The sequence below is a fragment of the Phalangium opilio genome, unplaced genomic scaffold (assembly GCF_054372755.1).
Source record: "Phalangium opilio isolate 3A_F unplaced genomic scaffold, DU_Popi_V2 ptg000082l_1, whole genome shotgun sequence".
Classification (NCBI taxonomy): Eukaryota; Metazoa; Arthropoda; class Arachnida; order Opiliones; family Phalangiidae; genus Phalangium; species Phalangium opilio.
Genome location: NW_028324189.1, coordinates 12337318 through 12361798, shown reverse-complemented (window position 1 = coordinate 12361798; position 24481 = coordinate 12337318). Strand labels below are relative to the sequence as shown.

The window sequence follows — 24481 nt, the reverse complement described above, 5'->3', positions numbered from 1 at the left end:
TTTCTCATGAAATAAAAAATAATTAATTACAAGAAAAAATTTTCTAACTTTAATACAATATAACTATGTCGTTATGTGTTATTCTTTTTTTTACATAGGAAAAAAATTTTGACGTTTCCCTAAAATTTTGGAAACTGGAAAAATATAAATATTACAAAAAAATCACCCCCGTTTAACGGGGTAATTAAGAGGTTATTTTAACATCGTACATTTTCGTCAGGTCAGGAACTTGTTTTTTTAAAATGTCCATTATTTTATAGTTGATCTTCTTCATAGACACCAGCGTTCATAAGAAGGTTAGCTAAGACATCGTTGTTCTTTTGCTCTTCGGAACCAGACCACTCCTGAGGGTCTAAGTTTTCCCTGGTTGTTGAAGGACACGATCCCAAAACGCTGTTATTTGAGAAAAAGTCCGAGGCCATTCCAAGTAATATATCACTCGCTTCCTGGTCCCGTGCACTTATTTCTTGTTCGCTAAATCCGGAAACTCTTATTGGGTCTTGGTTGCTCGCGTCTTTGGTTTCTTGTTGGGACTGTTCCGAGCCGGTTTCGTCATGGATAATCATATCGGACATGTCAATTTCGCTCCTGGACAATTCCGCGTCTTCTTGAGCATCGTTTTCGTGTACTTCGTCATGGACAATGAGGTTATCCATGTCAACTGAGGACTCGGGACCTTCTTCATTAGCATCATCGTCATCGGCTTGCATCGAAGTTGGTTCAGGGGATAGGTCATCGAATGATAGGATTTTGATACTGTCTTTGATGGAAGACGATGGTTCGTGGTTTGGTGGAGACTCAACTGGATTTTCAGGCTCTTCTTGACTATTAGTCTCTTCTTCCATGGAATTATAAGAGTCGTTTTCGGGGGAACTCGTAGTGTCATCTTTCGGAAACTGAACATTGGATGAAAAATAAGCTTCTAATAATTGGTTCTGGATAGGAGTTTCACTTGGAGGGGTTACTTTGGTAAAAATGTCTTTCGCGGTGCCAGATTCTTCTAGTTCGGTTAGTTTTTCAACTTCAATTGGTTCTTTGTCATCCAATTTCAGTTGTTCTCGAGTCTGATTAGTTTTTGATGGCTCTGGGGAAAGTTCCTTTCGCGGGCTTTCGGGAGTTACTGGTGATGGTAGGGTTTCATCTTGGTTATCTTCGTTGGAAGCTGCTGGACTGACAGAGGCTATGGGCGAAATTACTGGTAAGTTCTGATCTTGGCTATCTCGTGGAGGAGAGGATTGTAACCTTTCAATTTCACTCGCTTCGGATTGCGGCGATGGTTCGTGTGGAGGTGAGGATAGTATCCTTTCAGTTGGGCTTGCTTCAGACTGCGGCGATGGTACAGATTCTTCTTCTTCGATAGAGATTGGAGATGGTATTGGTAAGTCTTCAACTTGTTGATTATTTTCAGGGCCAATTTCTTCTGGGTCCGAGCTACTTTCGTCAAGAATATCTTCGTTGGAAACTGGAGATATTGGCAACTCCGCAATAGCGCTTATTTCCGAGATTTCAGATTCTTCGTCGTTTACTTCAGGGCATTTCATAGTTGGTTCCGACTCCTTTGGAACTTCTTTGGAGATCTCGAGTTCCGTTTCAACTGATAATGGAATTGATTCGGTTTCGTCTTGCAGTGTTTTTTCCGGCAATACTTCAGGTGTTGGTTCAGGTACTTCTTGGGCATCATTTCCAGTCGAAACTTCAGTTAATTTAGGGGAGCTCTCAGACAATACTTCTCGTGGTGTTGTTTCGGAAAACATTTCAGTTGCTTTTGGCGAATCATTTTCAAGCACAGAATCTTGGCCAGTATTTTTCGGCGACGTTACTTCTGAAGTTAGTTCATTATCTCCAGGTTTAACTAACTCTTGATCACTGCTGTCCGATGCTTCTTTCGGGTTATTTTCTGATGGTTCTACAGCCGACTGAGGACTGTTCTCTGAGGATGAATCTGGAGTTAATAGTTCTTGATCGTTATTTTCCGAAGAAACAGGAGTAAGTACGTCTAATTTATCGTCCTGTGACACTTCTAGCCCTTCATCTTGAGATTTAGTTTCATTATCTTCAGACTCTTTGAACTCGGCGTATGTATGGTCAATTTCACGACTATCCTCTTCTAACGCGGCTTCTTCCAACTCATAATCGCTAACGTGATTAGTCTGGTCCGCTAACACATCGAGGTCACTTTCCTTGACCACTACTTCGTCATCCATTTTATCAGATACATCTCCCACAGTCTCTTCATTTGCCAAATCTCTTTCGTCCATTTCGACTTGTTCTTGTTCATCAATATTAAGTTGTTCACCATCCATAGGTGCCGTAACTTTCGCTTTATCATCCTCGAATCCGGCTTCTTGTAGCATATTTTCAATGGCGTCAATTACTTCTTGTTCGTCAACGGCAGTCCTAACTTCCTCCACTTCTTTATTTGTGGTTTCAGCTTGTTCCGCTCCATCAACCAAGGATTTTGTTAACTTGTCGTTGTTTGTAGCTAATTCTTCATCATTTTCATCTGGTTTTTGAGCCTTTTTCTTTTTATCGTGTAATTTCAAATGCCGCTTCATGCTTTTCATGTCGCCAGTCCAATAATCACATTTTGGACACTTGAATTTGGCACCTTCTCTGGGTTTGTGACGTGTCTTGTGAATCTGCATGTTGCATAGTTGGTCGGTAGTAAATGGACATAAATCGCACGTGATTTGTAACGCTTTCGGGAGCTCCGGTACAACAATAGGTGGTTCGTCTGGACTCGCTTCGTCCTCGACTTCTTTCGGTGTACCATTTTCGAGTTGCGGTGTCAAGACTGGCGGTTCGTCGGATACGTAATCCTGGTCTATAACTAGCTTATCCGCGTCAGAATCTTCGGTCTGAGAATCATCTACTTTGCGTCTCTTAGCAGTTGGCGTCTCGGAACCGTCGATGAGTTTTCGAACGCTGGGTTTGAAGACGTCGGTAAGTAATACTTCGAGTTGTTTACTCTTCTGAACCGCGGCCTCGGCTAATTCCGAATTGTCATCTATGGTAATTTCCAGAGCCGGTGGCTTAGTGGGTGTCGGTACTTCCATTACTTCGCTGTCTGAGTCATCAACCAATGGTGAAAAGAATCGCTCGTTCTCCTTATCCTCTCCATGATCCTTGAATAACAGCAATCTCTTATTGCCCCTGACTGACCAAACTTCCAACTCAGAGTACTTCATGAAGGAATTAGGTTTAATTAATTTCTGGGGTTGAAAGTGCCATTTGATATGGTCCCTGAGGAATGAGGCTTGCAGGGTACTGTAATCGCAGTGCGGACATTGTAGAGCGGCGTTGGCTGTGTGACGTTTGTGATGGTTCATCATAGCATCGCGTCGGCCATGGAAGTAAGGACATCTGTTACAGCAGTAGGTTACTTTTTCCTTTACATCCGGTTTTGAAGAGGTTAAATCTTGCGCTTGTTTCGGTGCTTCCAGTATGGGTGTATTTGTATTCGCGATAGTTGGAATAATAGGAGTAGATGTAGCTCCCGGTATGCCTCCGTTGGCTTCCGCTTCGGCGGTAATCTCTCTTTTATGGACGTTTCGATGTTTGACCAAAGATATCAATAAATTTACCGAAAAGTCGCATCTCTCGCAAGTGTATTTCATGTCCTTGCCGTGATTGTCGATGTGTTTGATGTAACGGCTGTTTTTCGAAAAAACAGCGGGGCATTTATTACAAGAGAATATCTTCAAGACGTTTCTGACGGTGCTAGCCTTTATGGGATGCAATTTCTGATGAGTCTTCAAGTTTTTAATTTCATTAACGGAATAGTCGCAATGTGGGCAGTAATATTTTCCATTGACTCCGTGCAAGTACTTGTGAAAACTCAAAACGGATGGTTTTTGGAAGGTTGCCGGACAACTGGGGCACTGGTTGGCTTTTGGCGTCTGCTTACCGAAACCTTTCTCGAGGAACATCGAAGTTTCTCTTTCTTCTAGTAACAGCATTTGATTTACGCTACTCATTTGGGTACTCGAGTTGCCACCATTATCCTCTGGCGGTTGACCGTCTTCTGGCAAGGGGGTTATCTTGGGACTCGCGGGTTTCAAAAGCAAACTTGGACCAGAGGTAGGTTCATTCTCCAAGCGTCTGGCCATGTAGGCTTCGGAATGTACCAGGAAATGTTTGTGTAAGTGAGGCTTATGTCTGGCCCTGTAGTCGCATTTGTCGCAAGGGAACGGTAAACCAGATCCGTGGAAGGAAGAATGCGTTTCGAAATCCGATCGACTCTTAAACATACTCGGACAGTTCGGGCAAAAATACGTAAACAATTTCCTTGACCTCGCCGAACTAGGTGACTTTGAAACCGTTGATGACGGTGGTGTTTTCGGGATGAACGAAGTTTCTTGACTCAGGAAATCAAAGTCCATGGAACTTCCGGCAATAGCTTCAAGTTGCTGCTTTTCTTCCTCAGCGGTATGTAGTTTCATGTGACTGGTAAGGACCCCTTGGGTGTTGCAATGATAATTACAAACTGGGCAGGGAAACTTAGAATTCTTATCTCCGGAATGCATTTCTTCGTGAGCTCGAACGTTGGATCTTCGTCGGTTCATCATAGGACAGTAATGGCATTTGAACATTCGAACTTTCTTCCCATTTCTTTCTATGACGATAGAATCGTTATCACCAATAGGTATTATAGGTTCTGGAAGTACGTTTTGTTGTTTTAGAAGTGATTTCGATGGTAAGAATATTTCGACAGCCGGTGGTATTCTATCTTCGGCTATTCCGGAAGGGTTGTCAGACCCGTATTTATTTTCGGTGTGACACTTCTTGGTATGTTGAGTAATTAGATGACTATGCATAGCCCAGTAGCTACAATAATCGCACTTGAAAGGAGCGGCCTTGTTAGGCCTGTGAAATTGTTTGTGGTACAAAAAGTGTCGCTTTTTATCGGAAGTATAAGGACAAAATTCACACTGAAATTTCTTCTGTCCTGTTTTTGTCATCGTGGGTTGCACGTCATCTTCTAGATAATTATCGTTCTTGCCTCCATATATTTGAGCTTCTGGAACTTCTTCCTCCATTTCCATTTCCGGCGCAGCTTCGTCGACTTGTTCTTGATGGACTTTCAAATGACGATTAAGAGTTTTCTTGAAATTAACCCAATAATCGCAGTAAGGGCATTTAACGTTGGCCCCTTCTCTCGGTTTGTGTTGTTTAATGTGAAAGTGCATGTAACATAACTTCTCGCAAGTATACGGGCACATTTCGCATCGAAATGTGTTGTCGGATTTCGGGGTACTTGTTGGAGTCATTTTCTTCAACTTGGGTGGACCTCTGACGGGTTTAACCGAAGCCAATTCCGGGTAACCCGTTAATTCAATGACGCCATCGGTATCGATATAATTGAGCCGGTTTTTGACATCATCCAGACCTCCGGCGTGACGCATTTTAACGTGACGTAGTATGACGTGTTTCCAGTTAGATACCATCCCGCATATACGGCATTGGAAAGGTTTAGTACCAGCATGGATGCTCAAATGTCCAACCACGGCCTTCTTCTCGGTGTTTTTGAAGTCACAGTGCCGACAGTAATACAGTTTGGAAGTGCCGTTGAAAGTCTTCTCTTGAGGTTTTTCGGGACTGGCCCCTAACGAGTTGAAATATCTTGATAAATCCAGTTCTATACTTTCAACTTGATCTTCCTCCTTATCGCCACCAAGATCGGGGGTTACTACGATTGTCTCCACGTCTTCCGGGGATATGAGGTAATTAGAGTCTTCTTCCGGTTGTCCATTAACTTCGGGGCTCGCTTGACCATCTTCGTCATAAATGGTTTCTACGCCATCCTCCTCGCCGTCGGAAGTACCATCAGCGTCAACCAAAAAGCGATTATATTTGTCGTAATTTTTGCGTCCTGATTCGTCGGTTACCAACATGCTGGCGTGTCTATGAGCCTCGTCTCTCACCGACTTGATCTTGATGTGTTTCGTTATGTCCCATTCCCAATTGGATCGATAGAAGCAGGAAGAACACATGAAGGGTTTCTTGTTTAAATGTTGAACGATATGGACGTGGAAACGTGACGCGGTTCGACTCATAAATGGACAATAGGTGCATTTGTACTTTTTGTTGGTGAGAGGTTGGTTGTTAAAGCCGCTATTCGACTTATCTGGTTCCGTTTTCTGCTTCTTAGATGATGGTGGTGTTTTCTCGCGGCTACGTTCACGTTTTCTGTTGTAAACCACATTGGGTTCATACCCCACGTACGCTTCGTCAATGACTAAATCCCCGTGATCCGATTCGTTCTCCACGACAGATATTTCCGTGTCTTCGGATTCGTAACCTTTACGACCACTATTCCGTGATACGGGAGTCTTTGGCACAGTGTCATCGTAACCCTTAGTCAATAAACTTCGTAATTTCGCGGGTTTTAAGATACTTCTAGCCGGTATGACGGACTTCTCGGCTACTTTCGTGGGGACAATCTTCATCTTTAAACTTTCATTTTTCTTTTCCTCGCGTATTTCCGTTCTTGTTTTATCCATTTCCCTCGTGGTGTAACCGACAGAGCCATCGGGTACTGGCGTTTTCATTTGCTCAACTTCTTCGACTAGGCTCTCGTCGTGGTACTTTACAACGTGACGTTTCAAATCCCCTTTCCATTTGCAACGATATTTGCAACTGGGACATCCGTATGGTCGGTCCAGAGAATGAACCCTGACGTGTTTTTCAATCTCCGACACCCATCGACTTTTAAAACTGCATACCGTGCAGGAATGTTGGAGCTTGGAATTTGTCGGCCTACTTTCGCTGGCGGAATCTGACGCGGATGCTTCGGCTTCCGACGTTTTTGGCATGGATTTTTTGGCTCTTTGTCCGATTAGAGATTTCTGATCTCTGGGTGGCGTTGGTAGTGAGAAACCTTTGGCTGTCTTGCTCATTTTTAAAACTGGTGGTGACGACGGGGGCGACCTTAAAATTGTTCCGGAGGTTTCGCCTCCAGTAATATTCGGCGGTTGAAGGTTGTTACCTCGTTTCTTCGTATTCTTTATAGGACTGAGTTCTTTGGTATCAGCACCTTCGCCGTGTTTCAGAGTTAAATGTTTGGCTAACCAGGCCACGTGATCGAAGCTAACCCCGCACAGAGGACAAGGGTATCGTTTGTTATTACCGTGCGATTCCTCGTGTTTCGCTAACGTCGATTTGGAGTAAGTCTTGAAAGAGCAAAAACGACAGGCTAGGTGCGTGTCCGAACCCAAGAAATCTTCCAAAGAATTTTCGTTTGAAATTTCATTGTCATCTTCGTCAATAGGTTCTTCTTCCGCTACATCTTCAAACTCGTCATTACTCCCTGGTTCAATTTCGTCGTCCTCCATCATGGGATCAATTTCCTCCTCCTCTTCTTGCTCCGTTTGATCAGGGTTCCCACCATCGTGATGTTTGGCCAAATGAAAACTCAAAGATTGCCTATTGTTTGCGGAAAAGGTACACCTGGTACATTTGTAAGGGCCATCCATCTCGTGGCTCTTCATGTGACGGTCCAAATTCCATTTGTACGTCGTGTAAAAGTCGCATTCTTCGCATTTGACCTTGGGTAGGGAATGGTACTTGACGTGTTTAGTGTAGCGACCGCGTTCGTTAGTAACGTAGCCGCATTGTAAACAACGAAAGAATCGCCGACGTAAATGGACAGTTTTTTCGTGTTGGTTCATGAGTATACGACTCTTACATTGGAAATCGCAACGCGTGCATTTGATAACCGGATTAACCGGTTTGGTAACCAGTGTCGAAGTTGCTTGCGAGGTAGAGGCGTTAGAAGGGCGACGTGGTGGTAATTTGGGGACAGTTTTCGCTGGTAACACCGCGGCAGGCGCTCTCGCGGTTTTAGCTTGCGAGGTTCGATTTGGTGCCGATTTCCTCGCGGTTTTCGACGCGTTGGATTGGGCTGTTTGGAAGGGATTCACCATTGGTTTAGGCTGATTCTTGTGCACCAATCCGCAATGTCTTTGTAATTTTTGAAAATGTTTAGTAGCGTAGATGCAGTACGGACACTCGTGAACAGTGATGCGGTCGTAGTGAATTTCTTTGCGATGATAGAGGAATTCCCTTGGATCTATCGTTTGCATATGACAGTCCTTGCAGGTGTAATGTCTTTTCACCTTCAACGGGTTCCTATGAGACATAATATCGGGTTGATACGAGGACTGATTCGCTGTAGAGGTCGAAGGTTGGTCGGAGGGTTTGACCTCTAATACTTCGACATTAGGTCCATTTTTGATTGAATAGTAAACTTGTTCTTCGGCGCAATCGGACTGTTTCTGCAACGCTTCGTAACCATATCCACTGAAGTACAAGGCTTCGGCTTTTTTGAGTTGTTCACGTTCTATTTCGTCGAAATTGTCGTAACTATTAAATCTCTCTTCGTCGTGTTTCTTGTAGGCTGCCGCGGCAGCTTTGTCTTTCTCGTATCGTTGCAGGACTTCTTCTAAGCCTTGGCCGTGATCCAACTCTTTATGTTGAACCAAAGCGTCCAAAGATTGACAATCAAGGCTGCAAATGTTGCAAGTAGTTCGTCCAATCTTATGAACGATACGCCGATGACGGTAAAAATTAGCCTGGTAACGGGAGACAAAAGGACAATGCGGACATTGGTACACTTTGTCCGAATGGGCAGCGGAATCGTGAGCGGAAAGTACACGCTTGCTACCGCAGACGTATTCGCACTTGGTACATTTGAAAGTAGCCACGCTGGTAGTAGCACTAACAGTAGCATTGGTAGTAGGTGTAGTAGTAGTAGTAGTAGTAGAACTAGTAGGATATTCAACATTCGACGACATGCTTGTGTTTGTGTTTTTTAAGGCATACAATACTTTTTAAATCATTCCATTCCAAATTAATTAAATAAATGTTAAGTTGAGAAGAATTATATTAGAGATGTTTCGTAGTTAAATAAAAAAGATAATTGTTCTTTGGTTTGGTATTTTTTATATAAAGAGGAAAAGTTGCATGCACAAAATAAAGAGCTGAAATAAAAATAAAAATAGATAAGTGAGTTCAACATGCTTAAAAATGCAGTTAAGGGATTTTAGTCATTCGCTACTTGGTGTTAATTATTAGTTTTAAAATAATTAAGCGTTAATTGGTTAAAAATTAGTATCTGAAACTTAAGGGGGGGCATAATAACGCAAATGGTAGTTATCAAAGTCATTAAAAATAATTCGTCAGCGATAAATTATATTCAAAATTGTAAAAATGGTAAAATTTACATTAATTTCTAACATGCAATGGCTACTTAACTATATTAGTATAATATTCAAGGGATGATTAATCTCCATTACTCATGGTATAGAGTTCCAAAGTATAAGGACAAGGTTATATTTTCAAATAATCAAACTAAGTACATTTTAAAGTACGTTTCAGGCAGTAAGTACTCAAAAGAAAAAGATATACCACTTATCAACAGATTAAATCTAACACTAAACGGACAAAAGACATTCCTGATAACTAATATTTATCAATAAAAAAACCCTTATCCTTACTCCCTGCCTTTAATTGTATTAGTTCTATTTCAGGGGACAAATACAATTAATTTATAATTAAATATAACCATAAGCTAAATATTCATGTTACCACAGAATAAATTCCTGGGATATCGCGAAATTAAGAAATACTTGCAAACTACAAACTACTTAGAACCACCTACCTTTTTATATAAGGAAGATATTATGAAAAAAGTTGGTGTTCAAATGCAGGCTTTTATATCTGAAAACAAAAGGGAAGGTTGTTGTTAAAAACCAGCTGAAATTTTTTAATCTAATTGACATTAAAGTTAAACGGACGGATGACCAAAACGCGGCAACTGGGCTAGATGGTGCCACCAACCCGAGCGCCTGGCGAAGAGCACCCAAGTGCAACGCAACCCTAAGCCGAGATCGAAGTGTCTACTAAGAGAAAAATTCCTCCTCCGAGGAACCGAATAACGCGAAGAGTCGGACCCCAATCAAAGAAACTTGAGGCAAGAGATAAAACGTGTCTAAAGGCAACCTACATAGTACTTTAACAGCGGTTGAACTTTAAGCTTTCCAAAAAAACATCTACTCTACCTTACGTAGGTTAAAAATTAACCATAATAGCGTTACGTGGAATATCCAGTATCTAACACCAGTAACCTCACCATTAAACTGTGATAGGTCAAGGGTAAAACACGGCTACCACGTCATTAAAACACATAATCAGTATATAATGAAACATTGTTGACGTAAGTTTGAATTTACAAGTACAACAAAAAATCACTAAGTCCGCAACGACATGACCTTTAAGAATAAAATCCAAAACATAGTACCTTACAGGAGGGAGGAAGGGGGGGGGGTTGAAAAAGAAGGGGGTGGGTGGGTTGAACTACCGCTTGTCTTCAATGGTGAATGGTGTTAAAGTGAAATTTAACGCGAGAACCTCAAAGGCAATCCTAGGTAAGTTCCTTCAACTAACCCTAGTTTAAATTCAATAATTACTAAAGAAAAAGCTTACCAGAGCACGATGTTTAAAGAGTTTAAAGCGGCGCGAAACAAAACTGGGTAGTTAGGCTTAGCTCGAGGAAGGGAGCCATCGCCAGTTGGGTTGAGTTGAGCGTGGCTCGTAGCCCTGCCAGAGTCGAAGTCGATAATGGCGGGTTTTGGGTTGAGGAAAACGCGAGAACACGGGCGGTGTCGAGAGGAACGAGAGAAAATGTCGACAGCATTGCCTACTTACCAGAGAGAGCCAGCAGCAGCAGCAGGAACGAAGGAGAGGCGCTCGTGGACCGCCAACGAGTCTTCTCGTAGCAGTCGAGGCGGCCGGCAATCCGGAACAACGGCGAAGTGAACCAGCATTCGAAGAAGAGAGTGGCGGCGAGGGTTGAGAAAGAGAGACCTCTCTTGATACTAGGAAGGCGCAAGAGACGACGCGCCGTCGCTCAGCCTCAATGAGACAAGAGCGAGGGGGAAATGAATCACGTGATAGGAAGGTCTGGTCGGACCATTCCACCCCGCCGGCCGATGGAGAGTTAGCCCGACCCCCATCGATGATACATCAAAACCTAACACCTGACCCCCGAACTAAACCCAATAATGGCCTTTGACGGGGGTCAAAAATTCAGGTCAAATTTAATTCAACTAACCACCAACCAATGGGTTCAAGGACCAGCTTTGAATTAAAATCTTAGAGACCACAAGTCTTTTAACAAACAAAGAAACGCGCTGACACGCGCAACTTAGGTCTTTGACTCAATTACTTTAAAGTAATTTACATTTTTAAAAACCGTTTAAAATAAATCCTATCGGCAACTGTAAAAATTAAAGTTACCAAATAGGTTCTGGCAAAATTTAAAGTAAACATTCCCTACAGTAATTCTCTAAGACCAAGGCCACGTGAAGTACTTTTTTAAAAAACATTTAAGACAACATGGTAATGGTACCTCTCAAGACAAAAAAAAATAAGAAGATAATTGTTGCTACGGGTTAACAAGAACAAAGAGAAAAAAATTAGGCCAAAGCGAAAGTACAAAGTATTTTTTTTTTCCTTTCCCGGTTGAATCGTTGACTATATCGCGCGATCCTTCATTCCGTGCTACAATGAAGTCATATCCGGGAAGGTGACGTAGCGGCGCAATTGGACATCGATAACGCCTTATACACCCGCATCATTCCCCCAAACCCTTGTGAATTCGGATAGTGGGAACAGTCCCAAACTACCACCAGTCTTCAACTTCCAGTTAGGCCTAAAACAAGCCGAGAAGTCCGTCCAATATACAGTTGTTGGTTTACACCCTTAAACAGCGACACTAGAGGGGAAGTAAAAAAAATCCTCTTTAGAAAGAGAAAGAATTTACTAGTTGATGACCTCCTAGTCAGCCAGCTAGTCTAGTGAAGTTTCTAGTTCTTAAAAATACCCGTGTTCCAAAGTCTATTACAACGACGAACAAGATAATCTCGAAAGAACCCTTGGGTCTTCTAAAGTATTTATGACAAACACAATCAAAATGGTCTATTTTTTTTTTTTCTTCTCTCTCATAGACAATTAAGCCATACAAGTACATACGCGAAGGATAACTAAAAAAGTACCCCGGGAACCGAAGCAACAAGCTCTATCTAATCCAACTAGAACCTTATCGAGAAATTGTCATAAGTCAACCATTGAAAACTGTAGATGTATATAGATTGTATTTCATCCATTCTAGGGAGTAGAATTATAGATATACAGCTGCTGTCATCATAGGTACGTTGATGGAACAATAAGGTGATTAAACAGAACGAAGCTATCCTCAATAAGATAGGCGGAAAAAGGTAGAATGACTAGTTTAATCTCCCTCCCTATGTTCTTCTATGCAAAACCTTTCAAGCGCGTAAAAAAAAAAACATTTGCCGGACCTCTCACAGTTCTCTGATCTTTATGGTTGCACCATCAGGGTTAAATAATAATTAAAATATCCTCAACTCGCCGCCAAATAACTAAAAGTTAATCTCGTACTTTATTTAAGCCTAACACATTAATTTTAACTCATTGGGATAATTTTGTCAGCAGCGCTCGTTCATTTGGAAAGACCTTTACAATGACACAAGCGGGTTTCTTAAGGCGAACTTGCGAAGCTTGGCACGCCTGAAGTAAAACGGGGCGACTTTTTCCAATTTTAACGGTTTTCTATTCGATTTTCTAAGTTCTTTAAACTTGTTGGGCCTCGCGTGTCGTCAACCGACACTACCAGAAGGAATTACGGACCGGAAAAAGTTGTACGGGGGGGGGGGGCGGAAGTTGCAAAAGAGGGTAGAGAAAATCCCAACCGTCCAAAACGCGTTCGTTTGGTTAAGTTCGGGGACTATATCGAAATCCCGATATCTTTAATTTGATAAGATTGAAAAGCTCCTTTCTTTCGTTTTGTTAACGTAAATTGCTGATAAAAAATACAGTATAGGATGGGAATTAATACAAGATGGTATATGGCTTACGTGACTACTGTCATAGCAACGTAAGTCACAAAGACTTGTCAAGAAAATTGTCCTTCATTTCTACTAAAACTCCCAACACAATGATGAAGTGTTTTTAAAATTCAGTGGAATATTGCAATGTCCACTGACTTAGATGCTTTAGAACTGCAAGGCAGTTAGAAAAAGAAATAAATAGAGATGACATCACTACGCGTATCTCTTCAACCCCGCAATTCCATTACATCGCATCAAGGACGTATATCAAAAGATGGTCATCCTTAACTTTACTTCGATTTGGGGGGTCGAAACAATGACCACACACCTAACTCCGTTTATGTCCAAAATGTACGTCGCTCAGTCAGCAATCTCAGATTATCTACCTGGACGGGGGGGAGGTTGGTCGCCTGTCGGTCTACAGTTGCTAAGGGAGAAGAGCTTCACTTCGCTAGCAAGATAACCAGACGGTTAAGAAGACAAGATTTCACTTCTCAAAGTCGAAGGAAAGCGAAACGCTTGGGAAGAGCGCCTGCGCCAAAGGGGGGAGGACACACACACCATACTTCCGCGCTCGCTGCTTTGGGTGGCTGGTTCTGGGAGGAGAGTCCGTACAATTACGAGGCGAGTATCTCGCCTGGAATCAAGCCAAGACCAGGTGTAACCGGGGTAGTTGTTGTGGGATGATGGTCTTACGACTCTACACCTACTAGAAGACAAGGTCTTTCTTCAACTAATTTCCACAAACTTGACATTATATTTGTAACAATGTGGTTAAGGAACAATGGGGGTCAGTAGAGGGTAAAGGGGGTCAAATATGCGTGTCCGATTAAAAACCGAGCCATCCCTTGTTCGAATGAAAAGGTCCCTTTAAGTTGTCCCGCGCTACCATTAGACGTATTTGCAACACTGATTATAGATCAATATGGGTCAGTTCAGGGTAAAGGGGGGGGGTCAAAAATGCCCATAGTTAATTTGCCTTAAGTCTGATTAAAAACCGTGCCATCTCTTGTGCGATAGAACTGATCCCGTTAAGGGGTCCCGCGCTACCATTAGACGCATTTGTAACCCTGATTATGAAGCAATGTGGGTCAGTTGAGGGTAAGGGGGATCAAAAATGGCCATAGTTAATTTGCCTTACGTCTGGTTAAAAAACCGTGCCATCTTTTGTACGAGGGAAACGATCCCGTTACGGTGTCCCGCGCTACCATTAGACATAAAGTGAATAAAAACAGTTACAATAGGAGAAACCGAACTTTGGAACAAGTAGTGTTAACAAAGAATAAGCACTTCAATACGGGTTTGTATTCTATCTATACCCTGTCACAAGATTGAAACTTCCCCGATATCCACTGAAAACCGGTTTTTACGTTGTTTTGTTTGGCGAATTCAAGATTGAAACCATTATAGAAACTCACGACAACCTCATATTGGAAGAACATGTAAAATATTTCAGTGTAATATTTTTAGTTTCAGTATGGTACTGCAAACGGCATAAAAAAAATCGAAATAAGACTTGGGAACCCACAAAAGTTCATCCCACTTACAATAAACAATAGGCAAAACCACTAATCTCTCACAACAAGGGTCCTACATTCCGTTATCAACAAAAGTGTTTCCCAATTTTCATTCTCATAAGGCAAAATTCACACCAACGTTTCTGTAAAATTTATTTCAGAATCCAGTCTGTCAAACCAATAATAGTTTAAAAATGTCCTTGTCACCCCGTGAATCCGGTAAATTCATCGCGGGAAAAGCCAGAGACGTTAAAATTAACCACGAAGGTGTGGTTAAAGTAGCTAAAATGGTCAGTATTCAGTACAGAGAAATAACATCTGGTTGGTACCGTTGGAATGTATCGGATAATATTTAACTGGTTTTCCATGGAATTAGATTGAGGATAGCGTAGAGAGACAAGAATTCAGCGTTGCTACGTGGAAAACGCATAAGCTGCATCCGAAGGAAGCGAATCGTCAAGCCATCGATTGGATTTTCCTAGTAGATACGCTCAATTTCTCGTTTTGGACCCAGGACAACCAACCAAAATATCGGGTGGACTTTGACGGTGAACTTCACGGGGGATACTGGGCCCTTTGCGCCGCGATCAATAGAGCTCAAAGAGTAATACATGACCTACTAATATCAGAAGGGGATAATAGAAGAAGGATGACACTCTGTATCCTCTTAGTTATGTAACATGATTCTTCCCAGGCGAGGGAGCCCTTTTGTTTGCTCTCCCGCTCATCAAACTTCAGATAGGCATCGCACCGCGGGGTGAATTCTATACTACTGTTTGGTACTAAATCCTCAGGAATCAACCCACAAACTTTCATTGTCTTGACGCGGGACAAAAACGCGCAAGCGCATGCGCCTTGGTAAATAGTTAAGAGCTAATATAGTAATGCTGAGGGAACTATTTATGTACGTGATTCGGTTTAGTTAAGGGATGTTGATTGGGAAGAATCATGTTACAATTACCCTCCCGCTTTGCGGTTGGTACACTTCTCTCGAAGAGAAGTATTATATACTTCTGGTAATAATTATACATTATCACAGTTACCAATACCAAGTGATAAAATATAATTACTATGTGTATACCATCCCGGAAATGTGGTACAGGCAATGCATCTAGAATTAAACCAATTTCGAAACATATCGTTGCTAGAAACATTATGCGATTTTATACAAAACTGAGTCATCATTTTACCAACTTTTAATTCTACAACTTCAGGTTTATATTTTCAAGGAAAAGCCTTAAGGTTATGGGGGCTTATGGTAGACCAACTTGTCCTACTACAAACTACGATTTAAAACGAGGGGGGTTTCTCAACTACTACTACTATACTTTAAATTGACTACAAAACACACTTTTACAGGATGGTATTCCTATACTGGACCCGACTTATTACTCAACAATTACATTAGAGAACGTGTCTCGAATTTTTAAATCGGCAACCGAGACTGAAATACCACTTCTAGAGGAACGAAAACGAGTTCTGAACGAAACTGGAACAATACTCTTACAAGTACACGTTAAATTTGAAGATTAGGGACCGTCCATAAACTACGTCACGCAAAAAAAAGCATTTTCTGACCCCCCCGTCCCCCCTGATCACGCTTCGTCACGTTTTCTCAGACCCCTCCCCTAAAAACCACGTCACATTTCTTTAACCCCCCCCCCCCCCACCGCACTATGATTTGTCTTAATTTACAAATTTAATTTGATTAATTTCTTGAGTGATATGCCGCCCTCAGAAATATTTTGCTCGGCTGAAAATTCAAAGTTCTCTTCCGTTTGAAGCTTTTCCCCTCTGACTGACCTTTAGAATTTTAATGTCTCGATATGCTTATTTATAAGCTTCGAAAAAGTAAAATAATATAATTCCATAAAGCTTAGTTAAAGGGGCACACTTTATAGGTTTCGACATCGAAAACAGACTAATCGAGCCTGAGATTTAGAAAATTTGCCAAGGAAACGAAACAATTTTAATCGACAGCGGGATTTGATTCATCCTCACTAATATTAGGGGCGAATAAACAGAGACACAAGAGAGTTTAAGCTGTTCATTTTAAATGCGCTATTTAAATTGGCTATACAAAGGTGTAAATAGTAGATAATTGCTTAAATTTTCCACTATTTAAGCGATGATGGAATAACAATTTTGGTAAATAATTGTAACGGTGGACTTTGGAATGTTGTTTTTCTTCTTCTATAACATCGGCCTTTTACTGACTTCGTAACAAAATCAATGCTAAATGTGACGTCACGCATCGAAGAACCCCTCCCTCCCCCTTGTCACGGACCGTCACAAATTTAGAAACCCCCTCCCCCCCACAAGAGTGTGACGTAGTTTATGGACGGTCCCTTACACGTGTCTGTTGTAACTAAAAAAATACCATTACAGAAATATGGTGGTTCATTCGTGAACTGCCTTCAAGAAGCTAAAGGATCTGCCAAAAATTTATTAAAAATTGTAGTTGAAAATTTCCCATCTTACAAAGATGAAGCTATTTACGACGGTGTGCAAGGTACTCCCGCGTGTAATTAGGCCTACAATTACCTACAGTAATTAAATAACTTATTTTGTTTTTGTTCAACAGTAAGCTTGTATACAGTAATTAAATAACTTATTTTGTTTTTGTTCAACAGTAAGCTTGTATAAACGCGCTCAAATCGTGATAGCAGATATATGGTCCTGTTTTGAAGGGCAAGGTTTGGGGACATTCCATGATATCGAGTATTTAACCATGTTCCCGGATTACCGTGTACCACAAGTACTGGTTTATATGGGTGCGATGACCTACTCGCCAGAACTAACGGAGTCATTGCAAAATGGTAATTCAACCAAATGCAAAATAATTTCGCAAATACTTTTCAATTACATATTACCCTATTGGCAAACTAAAAAAAATTTCGAAATAACTAACCATGGTTTTTCCCCAATTTCAAGGTAAAATACTACCGAATGGTTCCAGGCAGGAAGTTGAAATACGTGGTGCAACAATATGGACTGTTGAAGTACTTAAATACTATCAAATGTGGATGAGAGGGAAAGTATGACAATGGCCATAGAGCCTGTGTTAAAAAACGCGGACATCAAAGTTTCGCCAATAACTATTTAGTTTACTAGTGGCTGATGGACTTGCAAACTCGCGACTGAAAGTAGTTCAGACATTTATGCTCCTTGGTTTAACCATAGCCCTCTCGATCACGCGCATCACGACGTAAGATGCTCGCGCTATAGCTAAATTACCGAGATTTGTTTTAAACGTATCTAGTTTTACGGGCTCTTCTATTGCTTCGATAACCTTACTTAAATCCATATTATACCTTCAAATACCTTTTAAAACATTACCAGCTACTCTGTCCTTACTACAAACACAAATCGGGTTAGTTCTAGCATACACAATAGCAGACGACGGTAACCGCGTAACCGCGAATTTACACAAGGCCTACTTTAAGGGAGTGAACAGGCCCAGTATAGCTACGCCAATAAAACGGTCAACTACGGCGAAACTCTGATGACTCGCGACTTTTGGCCATTTTCATACTTTTCCTCTCATCCACTTTTGATACTATCAATAATCAAAAATTTGCAAATTACCTAATTGCAATTAAATTAAATCATACCAGTTAGTGAACCAGGAACTTCAGAAGACGAACGCGAAATTAAAATTAAACTCAATATTAATTGACTTTTACCTATGGGACTACCGTAGAATTCACAGCGAAGAACTGGAAATTATTCCTTATCACAAAACACGATCAATATTTTACTAAATAAAATTAAATTTTCCGAAAAAATAAATTGTGAATCGTAATTTTTATCATATCATTTTCATTATAATTAATATTTACAAATAACGTTTTTTCTTTATTTTGCCCTCTACATTAATCTGAACAATAACCACCAAAGTTTTGTTTTGTTTTTGTTTATTCTGAGTGAATTATTTTGGTATAACGTTTTTTTTTTTCTTACTTAAAAAGTTTTTTTCTTCTTCATAATAACACCCAGCCAGCTTATTATCATTAATTATTTTTTTTATTATTATTTACATAATATTGTGGTTAACTTTTAATTAATTAATTATTATCATCGTTAATTAGTGTTTTTTATTAATTAATTAATTAATTAAATAAAAGCCATCTGTGAAAGTAATCAGAATTAATTTTTTATATTTATAAAAGATGTGTTGGGTTTACAACTAAAAATGTTTGAATGGGATATGAACTTACGTTTGTTTCTTTGTTCAGTTAATTATTTATACGGGGTTAAGAATAATTAATAAATTAGAACTAATAGTTCAACTAAATTGAAGAATACCACCTGCTCTTCCAAACTTAATAAATCATATACCAAATGAAAGGTTACGCCTTCCTCTATTCATTGCACACCATTATAGTGAGCGCAAACAATAATTAACATTAAAAAACTAATTATATATATAGCAGTGCCAAAGGCTTTGCTGGGACTCGCTGTGATGATACACGCAGCGGCGCCGCACTTAACCAAACCAAACCTAACCTAAAATAATGTGTAAATAATGTAAAAATAAAATAATTTACGCTTAATAATTTTGTTACAATTAGTAAAAAATTACCTTAAATCATAAATTTCAGGTTAGGTTTGGTTTGGTTTGGTTTGGTTAGGTGCGTTTGTATTTTTAAAAATGTGATTCTTTGATCACTGAAACTTCGAATGTTTGAAGCTATCATCACAGCGAGTCCCGGCAAAGCCTTTGGCACTGCTATATATATATAATTAGTTTTCTAATGTTAATTATTGTTTGCGCTCACTATAATGGTGTGCAATGAATAGAGGAAGGCGTAACCTTTCATTTGGTATATGATTTATTAAGTTTGGAAGAGCAGGGGCTATTCTTCAATTTTGCCGCTCGTAATTTGGAGCTATGGGGATTTTTCCTGGCCTTTCAGTCCATCCCACACAAGCTTAATTTATTAATATTTGTTCATTCAATAGCTTGAAACATATTCTATATCTCTAAGTATATAATCTGCAATCTGCATTTTTTCGATCAATAAGTTTCTACCTGCATTTCGGGCTCTAAAATTTGTCTGTAATTTTACACAATCTCTTCAAATCTAGGTACAAATGTTTCCCCACAAGCTACAAACTCGTCTACAGAATAAATATGACTTTCTAAAAAAAAAAAAAAAAAAAAAAAACGCTGTCGAGCAAATAAAATATAATTAAAATAAAACTTTAGAATTTTTAATTTTGGCAAAAAAAAAAAAAAAAAAAAAAAGGATATAGAGCTGAGCCTGAAACTCTTCTAATAAATATAATTAATTCAAATTTTAAATGCTCAAAAAACCCCTAATAAAACAACTAAAAAAAAAACTATAAACCCCGTATTAATTTAACTATTGGTAATTTAAAAATTAATTAATTAATTAAGTAAAGAACAAAAGAAAAGAAAAAAAGTGTTTAAATTTTTCACAGAAAGACCATATACATCTGAAGTGAATTAAATTTCTGTTGTGAGACTATTTTTGGTTTTTTTTTTTTTTTTAATTTTTGTCTTTTAAATTTCCCACATAAAGTTTTGGTTTGTTTTTTAATTAAAAAATGCTGCGCTATTTAATTGAGTTAACACTGAACGAACTCTCATTAAAAATAACGAATTAACTCAAAAAAAAAAGTAAAGAAAAACAAATTTATATTTAGGTTGATTTTTCTTTCAACAAACACTTTCTTTGAGAGTTTTTCAGTTTTGAGAGAAATAACAACAAATTCACTCAAAAATGAATGAGGCAACATATTTTTTTAAGGTCATTGCAATAAACCGTCGATATCCGCAAAAGCGCACGAACCTAATCCGCTTTTGGACATCAATCTCACAAGTTCGTAAGAATGAGCCAAATTCAATTCTAGCGGAGGTCGGCGAGGAAGGTTTTGAGATTCTTACCATCAAACAAAAAGTGAGAGTTAAAAACTTACTTTCAAAATTGATGGATGAAGATGGGCTGAAATGATTTATGAAAAAACTACTCATAACTCACCGAGAATGGCGCTATTTAGAGCTGCGCAAACCGGCTCTCTTTGAATACGGTCGAGTTGATGCCCAACTGGGCTAGTCCAAGGATCCGCGTAAGCTAATAAACTAAAGGCATCCTTTACCACCCAAAAAAACGTGAGCAAACTGTAAGTATACCAACACATATGAATTAGCCTAAAATCTTTCAACAAACCTGTAGTATTTGTTTGTTTGTATCATTTTTTCCAAATTCCTTTTTAAGTTGTACGCTCATTGCGTGCAATTCGCGTCCGAAAAGTAGCATTCTTTCAATGGCAGCCTGACTTCCCCCGCAAACTTGCCGCCTGACCAATGGCGCGTCAACTTCTGCGTTGTTTAAACGAAATTTTTTAGACGCGACCACTCTAGGGATTGAAGCGCCCATCTTACCCATGTCATTATCATCGTGGGGTTCTTTGGTCCCATTTTGAAATCCTTCATTATAGGTCCCATTGACGCGACTATTTCCTCTTTCCCCTGAAGAATCGGCATTCCACGAAATGGCAGTTTCCATGTCTTCATCACTACTAATCACTAATGGATTTGGTATCGAATCACTGTCCTGATTCCCGCTACTACTAGAACTACTACTTCCTCCGCTACTACGACTACTACTACTCTCGCGTTCGACACTCTCTCTACTCGTCTCCAAGCTTTGGCTACCGTTCAAGGCGCCCGAGTTACCATTTAGGGCGCTATTAGCCAAGTTTAACTCGGCGACGCTCGAGAGGTTAGGGTCAGCGCAGTTATTATTGTTATTATTTTGGTTGTTACTATCTGGGGAGTGACTTTCAGACCGCGACGATGGTTGCTGTTTTCCACCCGACCCCGCGATTTGTAAAGACTCGTTTTGACCGGCGCGAGAATGGTTGGTGGAAAAGGACGAAACCACCACGGAAGTTTGGTTAGAAGGGTTGTTGTTTGTAGAGTTATTCCGTACAGTTCGGACCCCACCGGGGCAGGGAGGGTTCAGTTGAGAGGAAGGGTAATTAGGGCTCATATTGGGAGAACTTCCTTGGGACTTTGGGCTACGAGCGGGACGGACTTCGCTGTCAGTACCGTTGACCATTTCAATAAATTGTCGACACTTCAACATGAAGAGCAAATTGGGTTTGCGCTCCAACAGTCCTGGATAGAGTTTTTGAGTCGTTTCGATGGCTTCTCCCATCCTCCCGGATAAGACCAATCTTTGTATCCCTGAGAGACACAATCTCAGTATCAAACTGAATTCGTACCAAATACCGACAAACTACAATGGTCCATACAACATGTGAAAAAGTTTGGGTTACAGTTACCAACCCAAGATTTTTCACACACGTGTGACCCTGGGACAAACCGCGTACTTTGTCTATTTTTGATTGACGTCAAATCTTCTTCGAATGACTGATTTGTAGCTTTAGCAAAAGCCTCCGCAGAGGCGCAGTAGCCATGATGTACTAAGTAAGTCTGTACAATCCTAATAAAAACAGACCAAAGTTTGTTCCAAACCCCCAAAAACCTCCTAAAAATTGCTTTAAAATGTTTACTTATGTAATTTTGATTGCCATTCCCCCTGTTTATCACTAACAGGAAACCTTTGTATCGTACACCTTGTGCGCATTTTGACTTCCTGCATTGTAAGACAAATACAAGTTGCGTAAAATTGGGCGCACTTCATGTTCTTTTAGTATACGGTATAAAAACTATCTATTAACCTTCCGCATATCTTCAATATCATAAACGAAGGGTGCTTGCCCAAAATTCGCGTCTACAACCTCACCCGGAGTTTGTAAACCAACAGTAGGATATAAGTTTGGCTATAAAGTTTGTTAATTCAACGTTAAAAGTAACAAAAACCTTCACAAAGAACTAAAAGAAAAGTGATTTTTACAGCAAGATCTGAAAAAGCTATTCCCAAATTGTGTCCATTTTTTGTGTAAAAACATGTATTGTCAATTAGGTTTATTCCACAACCAATGACATCCCCAGTTGTAAAAGTTGGACCATACGGTTGACCCGTTCCACTTGAACAAAAACTATGACCATCATCACCGTGATAACCGTACGAATGTTTATCCCAGCCTGGTAATCTGTTCATATTAACTCCTTGAGCCGATAAACCCACACCCATGTATCTATAACAATAATTTATAACCACAGAGTTCAACATACACAAACGTGATCTTAAATCTCAAAATTCATTAAAGGGAGGGTGAAGTGGAAAATCAAGTGATTTTTTATCGATTCTTCTTCTAATTATAAGACCAGTTTGCATAGTGAAACATTCAGAAAATACCAGCTCCGAATAATTTTAAAATTCAAATTAGGTTCAGATTTTAAGAATAATTTGAAGTATCCCCCTCCGACCAATCGCGTAACGTCCTGCCTTTTTATTAACAAAATTCTCGTGGCACGCTCCGTGTCTCGCGCCACGATTATCACATCGCGCGCAAATTTTATCAAATCTCGTGATAAATTTCATTCAACACGGAGCATGCCACGAGAATTTTGTTAATAAAAAGGCAGGGCGTTACGCGATTGGTCGGAGGGGCTTATTTCAAATTATCCTTAAAATCTGAACCTAATTTGAATTTTAAAATCATTCGGAGCTGGTATTTCCTGAATGTTTCACTATGCAGACTGGTCTTATAATTAGAAGAAGAATCGATAAAAAAAATCACTTGATTTTCCACTTCACCCTCCCTTTAAGGGTGAAAAGAATTCAATTTACCCATCTCTGCCTTTGCTTACTATCTTAACTTCAAAGTAATATAAGCCACAGGCAGCGGGTATGGGATGTGTAGCACGCACGCTGGCTGCGTCCTTATGGTTTTTACCCACACCTTTTAGAAAAAGGAAACCAACAATACTAATTAAATTTCACGTTTTCTATCAATTGCAAATCAGCAATGTTCAACAAGCAAAAATTAAATTCTGTCTCACTGTGCAAGACCTTAAACGTTTCAATATACTAATGGCACCCCATGTTATTTCCCCATAGAGCTTAATACAGTCGAAGGCAAAGGGCTGCCATTACCCTATTAACATCTATAGTTTAAGTTCTCCTAAAATTTCTAATCAGAGCTAGTACTAATCTTGATTAAACAAAGCTCCCTCTATCTCTATGTACTTTACAATAATAAATGCACATATAAATAATTAAAAAATTACTGCTTTCATCAAATTAAGAATAAATTAATTTATAATCAATTTCTTAAAAAACTAAATTATTTATATAATTAGTTAGTAAATATTAAAATGATTAATAAATTTTCTGAACAAAGGGAAGGCCTATGAGTATGAACTAATCAAGGCTTAATGTAAGACAATGAAAACAATGAAGCCCAGTCATAGTAGTAACCTGATTTTAGTAATTAATATAAGACCAAAATATTACGGTACATCAAACAGGAAAACGGGGTTATATGTGTGTTATGTTTACTTATATTTACGCCCACTCAAAAAAAAAAAAAAATACCATGGTCATTTAAGCGCATTAACTTGTTTACAAAACAAAACAAAACGGCAAAAATAATTCAAGGACAATTAATCCAAAAGCATATAAATCTATATTTGGGCTCGAAATAAATTAAGCGATTGCATTAATAGCAAAATTATACTATTGTGAAGAAATTATACTGCGTATGCAGTCAATATCCTTTAATATAGTGTTGCAAAATAACCCCCTTTATACCCCAAAACAGTATCTAAGCTTCAACTCAAGTGCGTATATTTTTTTTTTTCAGGCAAACTGTATAGTAGAAAATAGCCAAGGCTTAATAAAAGACAATAAAGGCTCACCTTTATAATGAACTCTCAAATTATTTTGCGATAAACCAATGAATGTAAATTTATCTTTGGGGCTCCAAGACCTAGGTAATGGTGTTTCTTCTTCATTAACCGTGGGATATAACAATTTTAAACGATCAATTATTAAGGGTGACGACTCGCCAGTCGCTGTGTTAGCCATTTTGAAAATCAAACCCATGGAGGCTCTAGTCTCCTATCACGCGGGAGAGGTATTACGTTTTTTCTCAACATCCGGATTCCTG

The 24481-nt window shown here is 39.6% G+C and overlaps 3 protein-coding genes across 5 annotated transcripts; 1 reads left to right on the top strand and 2 right to left on the bottom strand.

Moving 5' to 3' along the window:
- Positions 1-26: 26 nt before the first annotated feature.
- Positions 27-12107, bottom strand: LOC149651757 (uncharacterized). The gene is made up of 3 exons (XM_089848785.1): positions 10708-12107; positions 9662-9720; positions 27-8981 (listed from the first exon to the last, which is right to left on the bottom strand). Exon 3 carries the CDS (start codon positions 8793-8795, stop codon positions 255-257), a length of 8541 nt encoding a protein of 2846 aa, XP_089704911.1. The 5' UTR covers positions 8796-8981; positions 9662-9720; positions 10708-12107; the 3' UTR covers positions 27-254.
- Positions 9924-18220, top strand: LOC149651756 (queuosine 5'-phosphate N-glycosylase/hydrolase). Of its 3 annotated transcripts, none has more exons than XM_089848809.1 (8): positions 9924-10216; positions 14590-14718; positions 14805-15032; positions 15788-15937; positions 16817-16940; positions 17062-17247; positions 17363-17430; positions 18046-18220. In XM_089848809.1, exons 2-8 carry the CDS (start codon positions 14623-14625, stop codon positions 18190-18192), a joined length of 999 nt encoding a protein of 332 aa, XP_089704935.1. In that variant the 5' UTR covers positions 9924-10216; positions 14590-14622; the 3' UTR covers positions 18193-18220. The 3 variants fall into 3 exon arrangements, with proteins under 3 accessions (XP_089704935.1, XP_089704934.1, XP_089704936.1); XM_089848808.1 differs by lacking the exon at positions 9924-10216 and adding an exon at positions 10330-10427; XM_089848810.1 differs by lacking the exon at positions 9924-10216 and adding an exon at positions 14235-14353.
- RanBPM (Ran-binding protein M) lies at positions 18217-24481 on the bottom strand. The gene is made up of 10 exons (XM_089848803.1): positions 24231-24481; positions 23161-23272; positions 22321-22564; positions 22145-22246; positions 21977-22059; positions 21794-21906; positions 20841-21647; positions 20626-20777; positions 20437-20548; positions 18217-20337 (listed from the first exon to the last, which is right to left on the bottom strand). Exons 1-10 carry the CDS (start codon positions 24415-24417, stop codon positions 20207-20209), a joined length of 2043 nt encoding a protein of 680 aa, XP_089704929.1. The 5' UTR covers positions 24418-24481; the 3' UTR covers positions 18217-20206.

Bases quoted from the DNA above. Each gene is read 5' to 3' on its own strand.
- LOC149651757 (XM_089848785.1), bottom strand. From the start codon at position 8,795: ATGTCGTCGAATGTTGAATATCCTACTAGTTCTACTACTACTACTACT.
- LOC149651756 (XM_089848809.1), top strand. From the start codon at position 14,623: ATGTCCTTGTCACCCCGTGAATCCGGTAAATTCATCGCGGGAAAAGCC. The intron at 14,719-14,804 runs GTCAGTATTCAG...CCATGGAATTAG, and splicing joins TGGTTAAAGTAGCTAAAATG to ATTGAGGATAGCGTAGAGAG. The intron at 17,248-17,362 runs GTAATTCAACCA...CCCAATTTCAAG, and splicing joins AACGGAGTCATTGCAAAATG to GTAAAATACTACCGAATGGT.
- RanBPM (XM_089848803.1), bottom strand. From the start codon at position 24,417: ATGGGTTTGATTTTCAAAATGGCTAACACAGCGACTGGCGAGTCGTCA. The intron at 22,565-23,160 runs GTAAATTGAATT...TTATTGTTATAG, and splicing joins GTAAGCAAAGGCAGAGATGG to ATACATGGGTGTGGGTTTAT. The intron at 22,060-22,144 runs GTTAATAGATAG...CTTACAATGCAG, and splicing joins ATATTGAAGATATGCGGAAG to GAAGTCAAAATGCGCACAAG.